Source organism: Diceros bicornis, chromosome 18 (genome assembly GCF_020826845.1).
Source record: "Diceros bicornis minor isolate mBicDic1 chromosome 18, mDicBic1.mat.cur, whole genome shotgun sequence".
Lineage (NCBI taxonomy): Eukaryota > Metazoa > Chordata > Mammalia > Perissodactyla > Rhinocerotidae > Diceros > Diceros bicornis.
The window spans coordinates 13,364,515-13,385,009 of record NC_080757.1 but is presented as its reverse complement, the minus strand read 5'-3'; the positions used below and the strand labels follow the sequence as shown (position 1 = coordinate 13,385,009).

The 20,495-nt window shown below is 54.6% G+C and overlaps 1 protein-coding gene across 2 annotated transcripts in view; it reads left to right on the top strand.

Annotated features, from left to right (window-relative positions):
• The window catches only part of SPNS3 (SPNS lysolipid transporter 3, sphingosine-1-phosphate (putative)), a 46,890-nt gene extending 27,577 nt beyond the window's left edge, over positions 1 to 19,313 (top strand). Inside the window, exons 9-12 of one of the 2 annotated variants that reach the window (XM_058560026.1) lie at positions 11,546 to 11,611; positions 17,636 to 17,734; positions 17,873 to 18,044; positions 18,947 to 19,313. In XM_058560026.1, coding sequence (XP_058416009.1) covers positions 11,546 to 11,611; positions 17,636 to 17,734; positions 17,873 to 18,044; positions 18,947 to 19,020 — 411 coding nt within the window. In that variant the 3' untranslated portion in view covers positions 19,021 to 19,313. Of the gene's footprint in view, positions 1 to 11,545; positions 11,612 to 12,278; positions 13,172 to 17,635; positions 17,735 to 17,872; positions 18,045 to 18,946 lie in introns of those variants that run through there. The other variant, XM_058560025.1, reaches the window with a different exon arrangement.
• The last annotated feature ends 1,182 nt before the right edge of the window (positions 19,314 to 20,495 follow it).

The window sequence follows — 20,495 nt, the reverse complement described above, 5'->3', positions numbered from 1 at the left end:
TGTGGTCCAGTTGGAGGGGCATGAGTGGTGGATGGGCATTGAGGCATCTGCAAGACCTAGACATTGTTCCTGCTTCTTTACTTACTAGCTGTGTGAGCTAGGGAAAGATTTTGACTTTGTGGGCCCTCAATTTTCTCAGCTATAAAATGGGAGTGCTAGTACTTCCCTCTTGGTTTCCTTGAGGAGCTAAATGAACTTTTGTGCTTGTTCTTATTACTATAGATATGTAATGAGACTTAGTGGTTTAAAACACTTATTTTGCTCATGATTTGCAGTTTGGGCAAGGTAGGGGGCAAGGATAACTTATCTCTTTTCCACTTGGGGTTAACTAGGCAGGATGCGGGGGTGGATCATCAAAGGCTGGGGGCTGTCTCATGGTTGATGCTGGCTCTTGGCTGAGACCTTAGCTGGAGCTATTGGCTAGAACACCCGCCCATGGCCGCTCCATGCGGCCTGGGCTTCCTCACAACATGGTGATCGGGTTCCAGGGACTAGCGCCCTGAGAGAGCAAGCCAGGTGAAGCTGTGCTGCCTTTATGACCTACCCTTGAAAGGTGCACAGCATCACTTTCACTGCATTCTATTCCTTGCTTAAGCCACAAATTCTTGCTCGGATTTCAGGGGAGAGAAAATGGCTTCAGTCTTTTGATGGGACTAACAGTGATCTGAAAGAGGACGTGGAAATACTTCAGTGGCCGTTGTGGGAACACACAATCTGCCGTAGTGCTCCAAGGACTCCTCCTCCACCATGCCCTGGGTTCTGTTGGCATCCAACATTGCAGGAAGGAATGTCTGGGGGCGCGGCCATGAAGCCTCCACAAGTGTGCCCGCCCCAGGGGTCTTTTGTCCCATGCTCCTCTTCCAGTCTCATGGGTGGGAGACCTGGGGCTTGAGCCTTCACCCTCAAACCCCTGCTGGGCCTCAAGGACTGAGGGGGCAGAGGCCTCAAGGGGGCAGAGCTGAGGCCATGGGGAGGTGGCGGGGAGGCAGGATGAGCAGAAATGTTCACTCACGTATCAACTGTTTCCTGTGTGCCAGGCACTGTTCCAGGCTCTGGGGATACAGCAGTGAACAAAATAGGCAAAAATATGTATGTAATAAAGCAAACGTATGTTAGGTGGGGATGAGTTCTGTAGAGAATAATGAAGCAGGGAAAGGGGACAAGAAGAGGGACGGGGCAGTGCAAGGTGGTAAGGGAGGCCTCACTGCGATGATGACACTTCAGGAGCAAGCTGAAGCAAGTGAAGGAAAGAGCCCATGCGGATATGGGGGTGGAGCAGGGAAGAGCCCTCCATGCAGAGGGAACAGCAGGTGCAAAGGCCCTTGCTGTTTGAGGGGGGATGCGTGTCTGGTGGTTTGGGGAAACGTGGTTGGAGTGGGGCAAGCCAGGGAAGAGCAGAGGAGATGCGGTCAGAGGAGATGGCAGTGGGGGTGCAGATTCTGTAGGGCCCTGTACATACAATGACTTTGGCTTCAAATTTAAGTAAAATGGGAAACTGTTAGAGGATTTCTAGCACGGAAGTGAAGTGATCTGACTTATAGTTTGTATCAGTTAACTTGCTGTGTAACAAATTGTCCCAAAACTTAGTGGCTTAAACAACAACAATGTATTATTTCTTACGATTCTGTGGGTTGGCTGGATGGTTTCTCTGCTGGTTTCACCTGTGCTCACTCATGTGGCTGCTTTCACCTGGGAGACTGGCTGGATTGGAACATCCAAGCTGGCCTCACTAATGTCTGGCTGTCGGCTGGGGCTCCTCGGTTCTCCTCCAGGTGGCCTCTCATCGTCCACCAGGCTAACCCAGTCTTGCATGGCAGTCTCAGGGCAGCATTCCTAGGAAGCAGAAGTGGAAGCTGCAAAGTCTCCTAAGGCCTAGGCCAGGAATGGCACAGCATCACTTCCTCCTTGTTTTTACTGGTCAAAGCAAGGTGTAAGGCCAGCCCAGTTTCTCTGTGGGAAGGGACTCTACAAGGGTGTGAGTACCAGGAAGCATGATTAATTGGGGACCAATTCTGTAACTATCTACCGTGTGGTTTAACAGGGTCTCTGGCTGCTGTGTTGATAATAGATGAAAAAGGACAAAGACAGAAAGACGGAAACTGATTGGGAGGTTTTCCAATGATACAGGCGAGAGATGATTGTGGATCGGACCAGAGTAGGAAGTGTGGAGAAGTGGTCAGATTCTGTGTATATTTTGGAAATAGAATCAACAGGATTTCCTGACGGGTTGGGTGTGGAGTGTGAAAGAAAGGGAGGAGATGATGGTGACTCCAGAGTTTTTGGCCTGAACTATGGGAAGCAAGGAGTTGCCATTTACAGAGATGGAAGATTGAGGGAGGTGCAGGGTTTTGTTTTTGGAGGCAGTGGGATTAGGAATTCAATTTTAGACATGTTTAATTGGAGGTGCCTCTTAGGACTTCAACTGGAGGTGTTAAGAGGCAGTTGGATATATGCGAGTCTTCCATTCAGGAGAGAGGTCTAGGCTGGTTATTTAAAGCCGTGAGACTGAATGAGACCACAAGGGAGGAGTGCGGAGAGGAAAGAGAAAAGGAAAGGACCAAGGATTCGGCTCTGGGGGAGTCCACCTGTTGTGGGTGTGGATACGTCATTCTGCCACAGGGGAGTCAAGAGTTGGGACCAACGATTCAACCCACTACCCTGTATCAAATGATCTTTACATTTGTACTTGAGGGAAACTTAAAAAACAAAAGCACAAGCAGAAAAACACAAAGAAAATAACAATTATCCATATGCTCGTCCCACAGATTAACTACTGTTAACATCTTGGCCTATTTGCTTCCCCTTTTGTTATTTAGTTAGGTGATTGTCATTCTATATGTGTCTCTCTGTACATATACACAGACTTATGGTTTTCTTTTTTCATAAGGAAGATTGTCCCTGAGCCAACATCTATTGCCAATCTTCCTCTTTTTGCTTGAGGAAGATTGTCCCTGAGCTAACGTCTGTGCCAGTCTTCCTCTGCCTTATATGTGGGTTGCCACTACAGCATGGCTTGATGAGTGGTGTATAGGTTCGTGTCCAGTACCTGAACCCATAAACTCTGGGCCGCTGAAGCAGAGTGTGCGAACTTAACCACTACACCACTGGGCCGGCCCCACAGATTTATGTTTTCAGAAATATTTTTATTAACTTGGGGTCATATGATAGTGTAATTTTGAAAACAGATTTATTGAGATGTAATTGGCATAACATACAATTCACTCATTTCAAGTGTACAATTCAGTGATTTTTAGTATATTCACAGAGTTGTGGAATCATCACTACATCAATTTTAGAACATTTTCACCACCCCAGAGAGAAACTTCATATCTATTATCAGCCATTCCCCATTTTCTCCCAACCTGTCCCTCCCCCAGCCCCAGGCAACCACTTGTCTACTTTCTGTCTTTATAGATTTGCCTGTTCTGGACATTTCATATAAATGGAATCATAAAATGTTTAATTAATTTATATGAATTTACCTGAAGAAAATGAAGTGAAATCAAAGGAATTGTTTAACTTCAAATTAATTTTAAAACTTTGGACTTATTGATGAATTCCAACTGTGAAAGAGAGCACCAGCCTTCTCATCTCTCCCCTCTTCTTGTCTCCCCAACTTCCTGATTTTTGTTAGTTATATTATGATTTTTACTTTTTCTAGATTTATAACACTCACAGGCTGCTCTCTAAGCATAATCCTCACAGTTTTTTGACAGTAGTCCCAGATTTAAATAGATGCAATGCTCATTATCAGTCTGTTCACATAGATTCTCCATTTCTGAGTTCTTTATTCTGCTTCAGCTCCTAACTGGGTAGATTTTGTGGTTAAGTAGTTTTTAGTCATCCCCTTCCTGTCCCCCAAAAAAGGCTAGAAAGATTGTATTCCTTCGGCTCTTTCGTGTTTGAGATCGTCTTCTCCTCTTTGACTCTTTACTTTAACGACATCTAACTGGGTGTAATATTCTTGGCTCGTATTTCCTTTTCTCATTACTTTGCAAACATTTGCTCTGTTGTCTTTTGGTATCAGATGTTGCTATGGAGAATAAAGTCAGCCTGATTTTTAAAAATCCTTGATGTTGATTCACTTTTTCCATCTGGATACCCGAAGATTTTATTATTTATTCTTTTTTTTTGGTGAGGAAGATTAGTCCTGAGCTAACATCTGTTGCCAATCCTCCTCTTTTTGCTGAGGAAGACTGGGCCTGCACTAACATCTGTGCCCATCTTCCTCTACTTTATATGGGACGCCGCCACAGCATGGCTTGACGAGTGGTGCGTTGGTGCATGCCTAGGATTCGAACCCCAGGCCGCTGCAGCAGAGTGCGTGCACTTAACCGCTACGCCACCGGGCCGGCCTCTATTATTTATTCTTGAAATTCAATAGTTTAGCTAGTGTATTAGTTATCTCTTGCTATGTAACAAATCACCCCAAAACTTAACAGTTTAAGGCAACACACATTTATTATCTACAGTTTCTGTGAGTCAGGAACCCAGGCATAGTTTAGTTGGGTCCCCGATTTCGTGGTCTCTCACAGGCTGTAATCAAGGCATTGGCCAAGGGCCTGTGGTCTCACCTGAAGGCTCAAGTGGGGAGGGATCTGCCTCCAAGCTCACTCAGTGGTTGTTGGCAGCATTCAGATCCGTGTGTGTTCTTGGATCGTGGGCCTCAGCTCCTCGCAGGCTGTTGGCTGGAGTCCACTCTCAGTTCCTCCTTGCTATGTTGGCTTCTTTCATATGGCAGCTTGCTGCATCGAAGCAGGCAGGCTGAGAAGGCGATAGAAAGGAGTCACCGTCTGTTATACCCGAATCACAGAAGTGGAACCCCATCACCTTTGCTGTATTCTACTCATTAGAAGCACGTCACGGGCCGGCCCCGTGGCTTAGTGGTTGGGTGCGCATGCTCCGCTGCTGGCGGCCTGGGTTCGGATCCTGCGTGCGCACTGATGCACCGTTTCTCTGGCCATGCTGAGGCCGCGTCCCACATACAGCAACTAGAAGGATGTGCAGCTATGCTGTACAACTATCTACTGGGGCTTTGGGGGAAAAAATAAAAAAATAAAAAAAAAACATTAAAAAAAAAAAAAAGAAGCACATCACTAGGTCCGGTCCATACTCAAGGGGAGGGAATCACACAAGGGTGGGAATACAAGAGGCGGGGATCTCTGTAGCCATGTTGGAAGCTGCTTACCACAACTAGGATATGTCTCAATGCTAAATATTCTATATTATATCAAAATTTCTTCCAAATAGTGTTCTTATCTGCTGAATCAATCTGAGTATCTTCCTTCCCCATTTTATCTCTTTGGGTATTTATGTTTGTTTATTTATTGTTTTTTTACTTGTGTTGGATCATCTTCAGGGCTGGGACTACGGTAAAGCAAGCAAGGCCCCTAGGACCCCAAATTTAAGGAGGTGCTCACTCTCAGGGTTGCACAAGTACAGAGTCTGTAGCTGAGAGTGAGTGCCTCCTTAAATTTGGGGTCCTAGGGGCCTTGCTTGCTGTACCCTAGTCCCAGCCCCTTGGTCATCTTTATCTGTCTTCCATGTCATTTACTTCTCTCTAAATGCTTTCTTCTCTCTGTCTTTTAAAAAATCATCAGTCAGTGAGATTATATCAAACCTTTTCTCTATATTGGTAATTCTACTTTCCTTGATGTCTATTCTGTTTCTGGCTGTTTTTAATTTATTAGTTCTGTAATAATATTGTTTGTTGTTTTGCCCCCGCCACCCCCCCCACCTCATTTATTTCCTTAGGTCTGCAATACCACTTTATATCTCATCCTATCGGGTGTTCATTTCATCTTTGAGCTCTTTCTTTATTAAATTAATATTCAATATAGTTTGAAGCAATTATAAGGAATTTCTTTCTGCTCCTTCTCCTATCATCTGTCTTCTAGTTTGGGTTCTTTTTTCTTCCTTCCTCCCATTCTCTCTTCTTCCTTTTCCCCACTTTCTCTCTGTCTCTCTCCTCCTTCCTTCCTTCCTTCTTCTCCGTCCTTCCTTCCTTCCTCCCTTCCTCCCTCCCTTCCTCCCTCCCTCCCTCCTTTCCTTCCCTCGTTCCTTCGTTCGTTCGTTCCTTCCTTCTCCCCTTGCTTCTTTTCCTCCTCCCTTCCCCTGCTCACTTGTCTCTCTCCCTCTTTCTGTATGTTTGCACAGTTCTCATGCTGGATGCTTTTCCCTAGCCTGGGCATGGGCAGCTCTGCTCAGATACTGGATTTGCTCTGATACAGTGTGGGTGACTTTTCGTTCTCGACTCTCTTCCAGCCTTCCGTGACCATTCTCTTCTCCAAAGGGGCTGCAGTTTGAGAGTTGAGCGTTAGGTTTTCTGTCGCCTGAAGGAATTGCAGGGCTCAGGTGAGGCAATGAGGAGTCTTTGTTCGAACACCTGGGCTCTCTTCTCTCTTCTAGGATTTAGGTAAATGCTCGATCACAGGGTTCATTCTACTTAATTACCAGGTGCACGCCCCTTCTGGGATGGGACTGCACCCAGGCCTTGAGTGGAGCCAGTAACTGCAGTCATTGTTCATTGTCTCCACTTTTACCCATTTTTCCCTTGCAGCCTTGCCCACTGGCTCTCAGTGAAGAGCGGGAACAGAAGACCCCACTCCATTCATTTCCCTCCAGATACAGGGGTTTGGGAGGGGGAGCCAAGAAGGGCTATACTCTCTACTCCAGAATTGTCTGTTCTTTCCTTTGGCTGCCAATATTTAATGCTTATCTTGTTAGGTTTTCTTCTTTTCTTTGGTGAAAAAAATTTTTTCTGACTTAATATTTTTTACTTTTGGGGGGAAGGGAAGTCTGTGATGCAATTTCAGTCTTCCATCTTTACACAGGAATTGCCCCAGATGATCTTTAAGGCTCTTTCCAGCCCAAGCTAGATCATAACTCTGAGTTCCCTACTCACCCAAGGAGAGATGGCGCCACCCCACACAGAGCAGAGCCAGTGTGGCTGTCACCGGGGCCTTTACATCCGGGAGGGGATGCACCCTCCTCAGCCTTGAAGAGTCCTGAGCAAGGACCAGGGATGCAGGCCCAGGATCTGCCTAGCCTGGTGCCCATGGGGGAGCCTTGCGAGGTGGTTGGCAGGGATCGGCTAGGATGTGTGTCCACCGTAGCTGCAGTCAGCTTAGCTAATGATTCTGGGGACTTCTGTGGGATCTGCTCTCCAGCCTGTGGGTGGCCCAGATGGCTGGGCTGTGCAGGCACCCCAGCTCTGGGGGCTCTCCTACTGCTTCCCAGACTTGGCCCTTGTGAGAGCTTCTCGGATAAGTCCTTTTTCTCTTGCGTTTTGGGCTGGAGTAACCAGCCTTGCCAGGGACTGCCTCAGAGGGGCTGAAAGAGGCCCACCCGCCCTTCTCTGAGGGCCCCACCTCCCTGCCAGGCTCTAGCAGGTGTCTCTTCTTGGATGGGCAGCAGAGCCCTTGAGGAGAGCCCACAGTCTCAGCTGAATTCTCTGGAGGACACTAGAGCTCTGCTACCTCCCTGCCTCACTCTCTACCTGCCTGCCCACCAGGCTGTCGGGCTCCGGGACCTGGGTGGTGCCCTTGTGCCCTGAAGCCAGGCCAGGCAATTATAGGTTGGCAGGCCCGGGGGCAAAGTGTGCCAGCCAGCATGACAGCTTGCTGGCGGCTAGTCTGTGCCCACCGCCTGTGTCCTGACTGGCTCAGCCACACTGGGCGAGGAGCTGATCCGTGAAAGGGGAGGACTGGGTCCTAGCTCTGCCCTCATCTCCATGAGCCCACGGGGGATGTTTGCCTTCTCCAATCCTGGCGGGGCCGAGATCGGTTACTGCCCAATTGGAAGACTGAGATGGACCGAGATGAAGCCACTGCCCTCTCCACCCCACAGGCCCTGAGCCTTCTCTGGGGTGGGTGCTCCATCTTCCCCCTGCTCCCTGCCCATGTCTACCTGTGCGTGCAGGCGTACATGAGGAGAGGTGTGCATGAGTGTGTGCGCGTCTGTGTGCATGTACGTGCATGAGTGCGAAGGCACGAGTATGTTTGTGTACATGTATATGTGTGTGCACGTGTGATTGTGTGTGCACAACTTGCTGTCCATATTATGAGACCACAAGCGTGGACGTGTCCATGCTAGGCTGTTTTCATCAAGTTCGCCCCAGCACGCCTGTACCGGTGTTACACTCACTGTGTGTGTGGTTGGTACTCTTGCCACACATGTTGTGATACTTTGAATGTCCTCCCTGTTACCTGCATAGCATGTACTTGTGCTGTGTAAGTTCGTGTGTGTGTGTGTCCCAGGTTACGTGTGTCCATGGATGTGTGCATGACTGTGCACGTGTGTTGAAGCCCCTGTGCTCGTGTGTGAGGTCTTGCATAAACATGTGTCTGTGCATGTTTGTGTGGCTGCGTGTGTATGTGTGTGCATGTGCATGTGTCACGGTGTGAGCACGTGGGTGCATGCCTCTCTGGCCAAGGGTGACTAAGGCCAGGGATATGCATCATCGCTGCCCCAGCTCGAGGGGGAAATCCTCTTGAGTCTGGAATGGAAAAGACCAGGGGCTGAGGGGATCCATGGTTCTCAGGCTCCAGGCAGTGTTCCCAGGCCCTGTCACCCGGGGGACCAAGTCAGGGTGCAGGGAAGCATGCATAGGCGCTAAGGGGACAAGGGCAGAGTCAGATTTCCCTTTCGGAAGTCCCCTCTGGGGCTGGCGTCGGGAGGGATGGTGGGGCCTGGGAAACTGGTGAGGAAGAGAGAGAGGGGGGAGGCCTGGACCAGGCCAGCAACAGTGGACGGGAGGAGGGGCAGATTTATGGGACATTTAGGATGCAGAACGGACAGGAATCATGACTAGAGGGGTGGGAGGGCAAGCAAGGCATGTAGGAGCCCCCTCCCTCCCCCTCCCTGTGTCTGGCCTGAGTGACAGGGGACAAGGGGCCATCGCAGGGAAGAAGCAGCTTCCGCAGCTTGCTGGCAGCCAGTCTGTGACTGGGCCCTGCATCCTGGCTGCCTCAACCACACTGGGCGAGGACGGTGATGCAGGGGGACCAGAGGAGAGAATGGGTTTGGGGACCTGGCCAGTGAGCAGTGCCTGTGGCCTTCCAGGAGAGGGTGTCCAGGAGGTGCCTGGGACTGCGGGGCTGAGGCACCGGTGTAGGAGTAGCTTTGAACAGTCGGCCAAATTCTTCTTGGTGACTTTACTTCACACCAGGGCCCTTTTTGTTTTTATTTTTTAATTGCGGAACCCAAGTCTGAACTGGTCGTGGAGGCCATTGAACTCTAAGACCCCATTTGCACGCAGCCTGTGGGGAACACAAAGAGTGCCAAGGAGGTTACCAGCTTCAGAAACTCAGGCTGTTGGTGCTGAAGGCGTCTGGCGGAGCATCTGGGCCACCCCATCGTGGTACGGTTGGGGAAACCAAGGCCCAGAGGGTGATGACCTCCCCAGGGTCGCCCAGCGTGGCAGGGCAGGGCCCATCCACCCCAGGAGTCACACCTCGTTGTTGGGGGGCACCTCCCTGAGCCCCAGGAGACTCTGTAATTACGGCGTTAGGAGGCAGCCTCTCCCTGCCGGGCCCTGCGCCTCTCAAAGCCGTGGTGTGGAGACGAGGATTTGGTGGCACGGGGCGGGTTTCCAGGTGTGTCTGAGGAAGCCTGGCATCCGCGGGCGGCTCATTCAGCCTGAAAGGGCCCATTGTGGCTGCGGCCTCCCTCTGATCGGCTCTATTTTGGGGTTGAGATCCACCCTGCTCCAGCTGGAGGAAGGAAAAGGTGTATTTCAGTATGTCCTGTGGGTGTGGGGGCGCAGGGGAGAGACAAAACGGGAGGCTGAGGCACCAGCGGGGTGCATAGCTCTGAGGGGCACGCCCGACTGTATGGGGGAAGGGGCAGGGGTGAGGGGGGAGTGGCCTGGCATCCAGGTGGAGGTGGAAGTCCAGGGAAGAGTGGGTGTGAGCCGGCCTGGGGTTTCATGTGGCCCCAGGAGGCCGGGTTGCCAGACCCTGTCAAGCTGGAATGCGGGTCTGTGGCTTGTCTGGGCCCCGCCTGAGACCAGCCTGCCAGTGACTTCCAGATCCCCACCCCTGGGGGTGCCAGCCCCATGCCCTAGGCCCAGAAGGAGACCCGCCCTGCCCTCAAGGGCTCCCCAGTTTGTGTGGGGGGAGCCAGGGGCTGGCAAGACTGAGAACACACATAGCTCTTCTCCCTCCTCGTCCATTCTGCCCTCTCTCCGCAGCGCTGGGCCATATTCCTGCCCCGCCCAGCGTGGTGGGTGCATTCCAGCCTCCTTGCCTCTGCTCACTTGGGTTCTCTGCCTTTCGTGGCCTTGAGGCTCTTCTTGGCCCATCTTGATCCTGCCCATCCTTCCAGGCTCTGCTCAGTGCCACCTCCACCTGGAGGCCCTCGGCATCCTGGGCTTTCCTCTGACTGCCCTTGCACCAGCCTCACCAGGCACTGTGACTGCTGAGGCCCCCTGCCGACAGCCTCCTGCTCCTCCCCTTGCCCAGGGCCAGCTCCAGGGGTGAGGGACTTGCCAAAAGTTTCATGTGTGACCTTGGGCCTGAGTCGCCTCATCTGTGAATGGATGAAATGCTCTCTGCCTCATAGGGTGGCTGAGAGGTTAGATGGGTGACAAGTGGATGCGCCTGGCGCATAGTAGGTGTGCAAGCAGTGGTCCTTTGATTCCTCTCTCCTAGGTGCTCGCGGGCCTTTGGGAGCCAGAGCCTGGGCTGCCCCAGGCACAGCCCCGTGACTCCAGGAATGACTAATTCCACAGCAATAAGCTCTTAGAAATGAGACTTTTTTTCTCCTTGCTGCTTCATTAAACTCTTCTTGAGTGAGCAGAATGAGGATTGTCCTAATCCTTTGGCACGAGGTGGGGGGGTTCAGGGAGCTGGCAGAGATAGGCCCACGGTTACCACCAGTCACTGCAGACATTGGGTCAAGGCAAGGGCTGGGCACATAAGGTGACACCAGCTCCACAGGTGCCCAGGGCAGGGGGCGGGTGCTGGACAGGGGCCCTGGGCCAGCTAGTGACCTCAGACAAGCCCTGCCCTAGGGGCATTTTCACCGTTTTGGCCTTGCTCTCCTCCCCACGCTGCTCTGGGGGTCTGGGAAGGGGATGCCTAGGAGAGGCTGTTGATGGGATGCCTGGGCAGGGCAGGTGGGGGGCACGCAGTAGGCACCTTATCAGTGTACTCAGGTCTTAGGAGAACACAGAGGAGGGGGAGAAAGCCCTGAGAAGTCTCTTGGCCTTTCTCCTCTCAAAATCTATTTCCCCACCTTTAAAAGTAGCCTGGGGCCTCCTGGGGCACCATGGGTGACCTCAAGGGCTGGACCCTGGGGGCCGTCCATCAGGGAGAGTTCTCTGGGTTGTGGCTGCCAGCCTGCCCAGATGGGAATGTCTACCCCCCATCGAGGCTGCCAGAACTGGGAAAACAGTTCCAGACCTCGCTCACCCCAGTAAGTCTTGATGGTACCTTCCTCTGTGCAGCCTTAGTTTCCCTCTCCACGGGTGGGAAGAGACAATGTGGGGAGGGGTCAGTGACTGAGGTCTGGGGAACCCCATCATGGCCCCCTTTGTCCACAGGTGTTCCTGGCCTTTGGGGAGCTGCTTCTGTCCTGTAACTGGGCGCTGATTGCTGACATCCTGCTGGTAAGTGTGGGGGTTGGGATGGGGGGCTGGTCCTGGGGCCTCTTGAGCAGGGGGAGCTGGAGTCTGTCCAGCTCAGGGCTGGATCTCTGCTGTTGTGTGGCCTGGAGGTTGGAAGGGGCTTCAGAGATTATGGGGTAGGAGACCAAGGTCACTGAACAGTTACCTTGGACCAGGGGCCTCCCTGACACTCTCAAACATCTCCTCTGACCATCACCCCCTTTTTGCAGATGAGCAAATGGAGGCTCAGAGAGGGCAGGTGCCTGGATCAAGGTCACACAGCATGCAAAGCCACTGAACCAGGACTAGGGCCAGGCTTTTTGACTCTGGGGCTCTCTCCTTTCCTCTTCCTTGACCACACTCCTTAGCAAGCAGGCTCCTTGGCCTCCACTCTGGTCATACAGACAGGGATGCAAGACCTCAGGGCTATTGCCGCTGAGCCCAGGTGGGTCCAGGCCACCTCAGCTCCCGTGTCACAGGCTGCAAGGCAGGGGGCCAGCTCAGGCTATAATGAGGACTGATGCTGTCCTGACCACATGACTCTGCTGAGTCCAGAGTCCAGCCTGCCCTCCCTGAGCCTCACCCTCTCCGTCCGGCTTCCCTGACTCCTAGGAGACATGCAGGGAGGGGCTTTGAACACTGATGGGCTGTGCCCCTGTGGGTAACACAGGATCCAGACCTAGGGGCATCCCAAGAGCCCTCCTCCTGCCTGCTGGCAGCCTGCACAGTCCAGCATGGGGCACGGGGGACCCAGAGCAGCCTGGTGATCGGCTGGGAGCTGTCCTGAGAGTGAACCTGGATTCAGGAGACAGACTTGGGTTTCAGCTCCGCTTCTTCCGCTACTTATAGCTGTGTGTGACCCAGGCAAGTCACTTTGTGTCTCTGAGCCTCAGTTTCCCTGTGTGGAAAATGGGGATGGAAATACCTCATGGATTATTGTGGGGGTGAAACGAGATTGTCCAGGTGAAGCTTTTGCCCACTGCCTGGCACAGAGAACGCTGGCTGGGACGCTCACAGCGAGGCAGGGGTTTCACTTTCTCATCGTCCATCTCCCAAGGAAATCCTTGAGTCCTGGAGTCTGAGTGTGAAAGGGCTGTGGGGAAGTGTGGTCATTTAATTAGCCAACAAGGCCTGCTTGAACACTACCGTTGGTGGGATTCTCATTCCCTGCCTAGATGCTCTGCCCCCTCCCCACGGCCCAGGGTCAGCAGGTGTAGACAGGGCTGTCCTGTCTTTGACTCCTGGGTGGGTGTACCAGCTGCAGGGCTGGTGGGTCTTCTCCCATCTCCAGAAGGAGACTTGGGCTCCAGGCCAGACTCAGCCACAGACCTGCTGAATGGGCTCGGGCCTCAGTTTCCTTGTCTATTAAAAGGAGTGATCGTAACTGGCCTGGCAGGGTGAGCCAGAGAGCCTGCAGGACAGGCCTCGCTGAACAGAAAAGCGCTGGAGAATGCTATCTTTAATGGAGTTGCCCACTTTTAGGCACAGGGAGATTCACTCCCCTGCGTCTGGCCTGTTCCCTCTCAGGCAGTTCAGATGGAGCTGAAACTTGCCCCCTGCTGCTTTCCCTGCCTGCACCCCCCCCCCCCACGCTGCTCCCTTTTCCACATGACAGCCCTGCAGATATGTGAAGACTGCCTGTGTCCCCCCAGTGTCTGTGTTTTTGAGAATGATTAACATGGCAGAGCCAGGCTCTTTGAAGTGCTGTGTGTATGTTGGGGACAGGGGTCTGGTGGGGAGGGGAGGGCTGCGGGGCTGGTCAGCCGTAGTTTGACCCATCCGGCTCTGCGGGGGGGCTGGCTGGAGCTGCCCAGGGGGGCCGGGTTGGACGTGATCCAGCCCTCCTGGGGCTCCCTGTGGTCCTTCCCGGGCTTGGGGGCCTCCAGCCCTAATCCTAGCAAGGCCCGCCACCCTGGGAAGCCTTCTCGCCCACCTTCCCCGGCCTTCCCAGCTTCCTGAAGCCCCTTAGCCAAAGATTTGGTGGTTGGAGCTGGACCAATTCTTGTGGTCCTTGGAGCTCAATCCCCGGGGGAGAAAGGGACGGGCTCCAGGAGGGAGTGGTCTCAGGCACATGCAGGCAAGGGGCAGGCTGTGGAGGCCCCGTCTGAGGAGTGGAGGGGCAGACGCCAGCCTGGAGCAGGGTGAGGAAGGAGTGGGAGGTGAAGAAGGAGACCCGGAGGGTAGACAGCTCCCTCCAGAAGCTGCCTTGAGAAGCGAGGACAGAGAGGGTGGTAGCAGGAGTTGGCAGAAGGTCACAGGAAGTTGGTGTTGCTTTTCTAGAGGTGAGGCAGGAGCAGCCTCCGGGGGCAGGGAGGGAAGACAGAGGAGAGAGGGCCAGCAGGGGGTGGGACCCAGGCCGGGAGGAAGCAGCCTGCAGCAGGGCAGGGGCAGGAAGTGTGTGGGGACGGGGTGTGGCAGAAAGTGCTGGAAGGTCCCACCTGCTGGCCTACTCTTGCTCCTGAGGTGCAGGAGCTCTCTTTGGGCAGGCACCCAGGCAGTGAGGGGGCCCTGGGGTGTACGCCGCAGACTCTAAGGAGGAAGGGAGCTAATAGCTGCTCCCTGTATCATGCGTGTTCCTGAGGGGCCAGAGTGGGCTCCACTGTCCTCAGTGTCAGTCTTGCCTCAGGCACAAGGAGGAGAATCCAGATTCTCTCTGGGGAAGAGACCTCAGAAGCTGTCTGGTCCAGTGGTTCTTAAACTTCATTGAGCATAAGAACCAGGTTTGGTGAGCTTGTTACAAATTCAGCTTCCAGGCCCTCTGTCCTCTGAGTCTGATTTAGTGGGTCTGTGTTGGGGTCCAGGGATCTGCATCTCTAATGAACTTCCCACGTGGTCCTGACATTGATTTCCTCAGAGCGCAGTTGGGGAACACTGGTCTAGCACCGCCAGCTCCCAGTCCATGAACCCTCTGCGAAATTCTGAGTAGTGTAGTCCATCCTCTTGTTTATATATCCCTCCGATGGGGAACTCACTCCCTGAACCCTGAGAAGCCCCTGCCTCCTGGCAGCTCTGTTGATGAAAAGGATCTGGCTCCGTCACAGCCAAGATCCACCTCAGACCCACCTCCAGCAACCTCCCCCTACCTGGGCTGGGCCTCGGAGGGTCCTGCTCCCTGGAAGGCTGAGATTGTGTCTCCTGAGTCAGCGTCTCCCCAGGCTGAGCTCCCTGCCTCCCCAAACCTGCTGATGGGGTCTCCAGTTCCCTCCCAACCCTCTTGTCTGTCTGGGCCCCACCCAAGGTGGCCCAGAGCCAGCTCACCCACCCCCAGCAGGAGTGGGGTAGAGCAGGAGGGGAGCTCACTCCATCTCCCAGGTCTCTTCTCTAGGGTTCTGGAATCCAGCCACCAGGCTCATCTCCCACCTCCTCAGCAGATTTCCCCCTATCCCCCTGGAGGGTTATCACCCTCCTGTTCTCCCTTGGACTGCATCTCAATGCTTCCCTGCTCTGCCTTCTGCCTCCCAGGTAGCTGTCTGCTCACTTGCTCGTCTGTCTCCCCCTCCCAGGGGTGTCTGGGTGTGAGGGCTGAGTGGGGAATGCAGGAGGCAGGCTGCCAAGGAGTCTGCACCTGGTGGTTGCCATTCTGACTTTCTGCAGGCCCTTGGTTGGTGCTGGCTATGCCCCGGGCTATAAAGGGAATAGCTCTTCTAAGAAGGGAGAGTCAAAAACAGAGGTGTTTTTGTCTCAGAATAGAGTGAGCCTGGATTTTTAGGAACGCAAAATCCGCTAACTTCTAAAATTACCCGCTGGTCTCTCTAGCTGCTGGCGGGGCCCAGCCTTGGCCCCCTGGCTGCATGGAGACAATGGGGAAGCCATAACAGGCTGGGGGAGACCTACCTCTGCCGCCACTGGCAGCGGGGGCTGGTCTGGGCCCAGCAGGTTGGGGTTCCTGGGAGGGGAGGGAAGAAGGGACCAGTTTGTCTGGACCTTACTCTGAGGGTCCAAGCAGCCCTGGCCCCTGCGTAGACTTTTTTGGACATTCAGGGCCCACCCTCTAGGAGGCCCTGCCCTTTTCCCCAGAACCACCAGTGAGTAATCACATAATTATGGGGTGAGAAGGAAGCACTTCTGGAAGGTGCAAAGCTGTGGTCAGCTCCTTCTTCGGCCTGTTGGCAAGTCCTGGTGATGGGTGGGAGGCCCGGCTTCTCTCCCCACCTGGACAGAGTGGCTCAGCGCCTGGGACCCTGGGACCAGGCGGTCACCCTCCAGAGTGACGCCTGCTGCCCTGCCCTGCCCACCCGCCAGGCTCCTCTCCCCATCCTGTGGCTCCCGTCCTGGGCTCCTGCCTCCACCCCTTCCCTCACATTGTCCCCGCCTGGAATGAATGCCCCTCCCTGCTCTCTCTGCCAGATACCTGTTTGCAGCGCTAGGGATGAGCTCGTCCTCTTTATCCTTCTCTCCATTTTCTAGATGTTTTGTAAACATCTAGAAAACATGTTGTAAACAAACGCATAAATATTGCCGGAAAGGCTCCTTCTTGCTCATAACGGCAGAGTGGTCAAAGATCAGACCCTGGAGACGGCCTGGGCTCAAATCTCAGCCCTGCTATTTCCTGGCCGGTGACCCTGGGCAAGTTACTCCCGGCCCCCCAGGGAAGGTTTCCTCAGCTGTAACATGTGGATAATAATTGTGTCTCCCTCACGGGTTGGTTGAGTAGATATATAAAATGCATACAGGAAGCATTTAATAAATGTTGCTAATTATTACTATCATTGTTATTACTCTTTGATGGGTTCAGATTATGGGCGCTTAGGTCTTGGGGACAAGGCTCTAGGATGGGAGACACCCCTGTGGCTGCCCTGTCGGGACTGTGTCACCCTGTGGCTTCTGCTTCAACCCCCTCCTCCTCCCTCCCTTCCTCTCTCTCTGCAGCCCTGGGTTCTGGCAGGGTTTCTCCTGGGACCCATCTCCCATAGGGTTCTACTTGACTTATTTAGTTCACAAACTTTCAGCTAATCCTCTCTGAGCCTGGCACCTTGATGTACCCCAGGGATCCCAAGAGAAATTAGACAGGAACTTTGCTGCCCAGACAATGCAGGGGTAAGGGAAGGAGGACAAAGAAGGACCCCTCCCAGTTATGGGGGACCTGCATTTGGTTAGGGGTGCACACAGGGGCTGTGGGAGCTCAGGGCAGGCACCTGAACTCTGGGAAGGCTTCATGGAGGAGGTGACCCAAAGATCAGTCCTGAATGACAAATAGGGATACTCCAGCTGGACCAGAGAGGGAAAAGCTTGCTAGGCAGAAGGCACGGCATGTTCGAATGCCCGGAAGCATTCTGCCTCCTGGAGTCGTAGAGTGTTATTTTGGTCTGATGTCTACATGAAGGCTCTAGGTACCAGATGAAGAATGATAATGAACCTAAACCTCCATGTAGGTCCTATTGTTATCCCCATTTGAGGATGAGGAGACTGAGGCACAGAAAGGTGAAGTGATTTGCCCAAAGTCACACAGCTAGTGAGTGGGGGATCTGGGATTGGAGCCCAGATGATCTGACTCTGGAATTCATATTCTTAACCTCTCCACCCTCTTCCATGGAGTCATGGGGGCCTCTCCAGCAAGCTGCCTTTGATCTCTGCCCAGGGGGGCTTGAACTTCCTAAGAGAAGGGCCGAGCCCTCCGGACCACCCCACCCAGGTGCCCACACGTGCAGACACCTGACTGTGCATTGCTCTTCACCCCACCAGCCTGCACTACTGCCTCCTGGGCCCCTGAGCCAGGACTCCCTGTTACTGTTGTCACAGCCATGCCTGGTCCCTGCGTGGCTCAAGAGCAAACCCTCAAGAGAGGTGCCCCTCATCAGGGGCCTTGGCACCCCCATCCCGGGGGACTGGGGAGCCTCCCTCAGCCTCGGAGGGGCCTGATGTTCTGGCTTCAGGCATTGAGGTCATTGACTCCCCTCCATCCCACTCAGTTGGCCAGCCTGTCACACCTCAAGGCAGGTCCTTGGCAGGTGGGGAGGAGGTGGGTGTGAGGGGCACCCAGTCTCCACCCTCGCTTGGGGAGCTCCCCGGTGCTCCTGTGTTTTGCAGTCCGTGGTGGTGCCCAGGTGCCGGGGGACAGCAGAGGCACTTCAGATCACAGTGGGCCACATCCTGGGAGACGCTGGCAGCCCCTATCTCACCGGACTTGTAAGGCTGGGTGGGCGGGCAGCTGGGATCCACGTGTGTCTGTGTGTGTGGGGGGGAGGGTCTGGGGGAGGAACTGCACGTGCCAGGCCTGGAGGCTGGCCCGGTGGGCCTGGCAGACCCAGCCTCTCTCCTTTGCAGATCTCCAGTGCCCTGCGGGCAGGGCGCCCTGACTCCTACCTGCAGCGCTTCCTCAGCCTTCAACAGAGCTTCTTGTGCTGCACCTTTGCCCTCGCCCTGGGCGGTGGCTGCTTCCTGCTGACTGCCCTGCACGTGGAGAGAGACCAGGCCCGGGCCCGGCAGCTTGGCACAGGTACCCCCACCCCTCGCACTCGTGCCAGGCTCAGGGCTGAGCCCTAAGGAGCTGGGAGCACTGGCCACCCCCTGAGGCCCTGGCCAGTTGATTTGTTCATTCATTCATTTATTCAAAAATAGTTATTATGCCCCTGCTGTGTGCCAGGTAAGGTGCAGATGCTGGGGAGTGAACGCCAAGTCTAAGCCCACGTGGAGGGTAGAGACAGACAAGAAACAAACAAAAAGGCAAAGATAGAGTCTGTTCAAGGTGATAAGCGCTACGGAGAGACATGGAGCAGGAGGGTAGGTGGAGGGGAACAGATGGGGCAGCTTGCAAAGGGTAGTCAGAGGGCCTCACTGCACAGCTGACAGTGGAGCAGAGATTTGGAGGAGGTGAGGGAGTGAGCCATCTGGGGGAAGGTGCTCCTGGGAGAGGGAACAGCTAGTGCAAAGGCCCTGAGGTGGGAATGTACCTGATGTGTTTGAGAACCAGCAAAGGAAGCCAGTGTGGCTGGAGCAGGAGCAAGGGGGACAGTGGTAGGGACGAGGGTGGCAGTAATGGGGCCAGAGTTTGGGGGAGTTTAGGGGGCTCATGTAGGGACTGTGGCCTTAACTGAGTGAGATGGGAGCCGCTGTGGAGTTTCCAGTGGACGAGCCCCGGGGTGTCTGATTTACACTGTAAAAGCCCCACTCTGGCTGCAGTGTTGAGAACAGAGTGTAGGGGGTCAGCGTTGAAGCAGAGAGGCCGTAGAAGGCTCTGTAGCCATCAGGGCACAGCAGAGCGGCTGGGACCGTGAAGTCAGATCTGGAATTAATCTTGAAAACGGAAGCTAGAGGATTTCCTGACAGACTGCACCCAAGCCTGGTCCCAAAGCCTCTTCTGGCTCCTTTGGGGCTGGCTAAGCCTCTTTCCTCCCACAGGGACCCTGGACGGCAAGGACATGGAGAGCCAAGGCCTGCTTTCTGGCATGGGTGCCTCCACAAAGGACCCCTGAGGGCCCTGCCCGGCAGCGAGGAGGTCCCACCCACCCTGCCCTCACCCCTCCCCTTGGCCTCCACGGTATCAGTGCCTCTGTCCACCTTTGGCTGTGGCTCAGGGACGCTGGCCGGGCTGCACCTGCCACTTCTTCGCTCCCAGCTAGAGAGCTGGCAGTGCCCGCGGCTGGGCTGGGAATTGAGCTGTCAGCACCCTCCGCGGGAGGCCTGGGCCTGCGCCTGCTCCCCACACGAGGCCGCTCCAGCTGGGAGTCCTCAGCCTGGCTCCTGGTGGCCCCGATTAAAGTGCGGCCGGTACAAAGCCCATGGATTTCAGGCCTTTAGACAATCATGTTATTTATAGCCTCAAGGTGTCTCTGCTGGGAGAGGAGCAGGAGAGGAGGAGGTGGGCAGTCCGGGCCAACGATGCAGGGCTGCCCCTGAAGTGGGGAAACCGAGGGGGCTGCTCTCTAGGCGACCCCACCCTGGACCTCCCACTCTGACGCAGCTTTCCCACTGGGCAGGGGCAGGAGGGCACAGGACACCCTTCTGCGTGAGGTCACCCTCTGAACAAAAGGTGGGGGAGGAGTCAGTAGTCTCAGAGATGGGTTTCCACTCTGGTGCTGGCTTCAAGTTCCAGAGAACCACACGGAGGAGTGCCCAAGCCTGCACAGACCCGGTGTCCCACAACCACGCTGGGGGCCCCGCATGGCTGTGCGTGAGTACCCCTGACTGTGCCCTGCTTTGCACCCGGCACCCCCCCCCCCCACTGCCCACACTCCACCCCAGCACAGCCCAGGGGGTGAGCTGGCTCTGTGGGACTCCCACTTGCCACTGGGTTCAGAACAGCTGGGCGCAGCAGGCCCTGCAGGAGATCAACAGCTTCCAGGAGGGCTGCAGTGGGGAGGCATGTTCTTTCCGCCCATGAGCATGAGCTTCTCTCCCCTCCCCTGGTGCCCAGCCAGGCAATCACTTGCTCACTCGCTGGTCGCCATCTTTGCTGTGTCAGGCTGTGCCTGCCTACCAGCAGCTGTGGGCAGAGCAGTGACCTAGACTCGCGCTCACCTCCTGACCCTTGCCTGCTCCATCCCTGCCCACCGTGGTGTCCTCCCTGCCCCTTATTGGTGGATGAGCCACCTCCAGGAGCTGGACTCTTCAGCTCACTCCATGGCTGCCATCCCTGGTCTCAGCCCTCCCTCAGGAGCAGCCATCATCAGGCTGACCAGCCCCTCAAAATACCATCTGACACTTGGAGCTCATGAAACGGGCTGCCCCTGAAGGTATGAGAAAAAGGACCCACGAGAGTTCCCATACCGTCAAGCAAATTCTCTGATACCAGCTGGGTGTCCTACAATTCAATTCAATTCTGATGCTATCTACCCACAGATAGCATCAAATTCCACAGATGGAGGGCTCAGTCCTACAAGACTACCCACCCCCCTGCCCGCCCACTTCAGATGCCAATCACAAGCCCAGGTTGTTACCTGTACTTCTG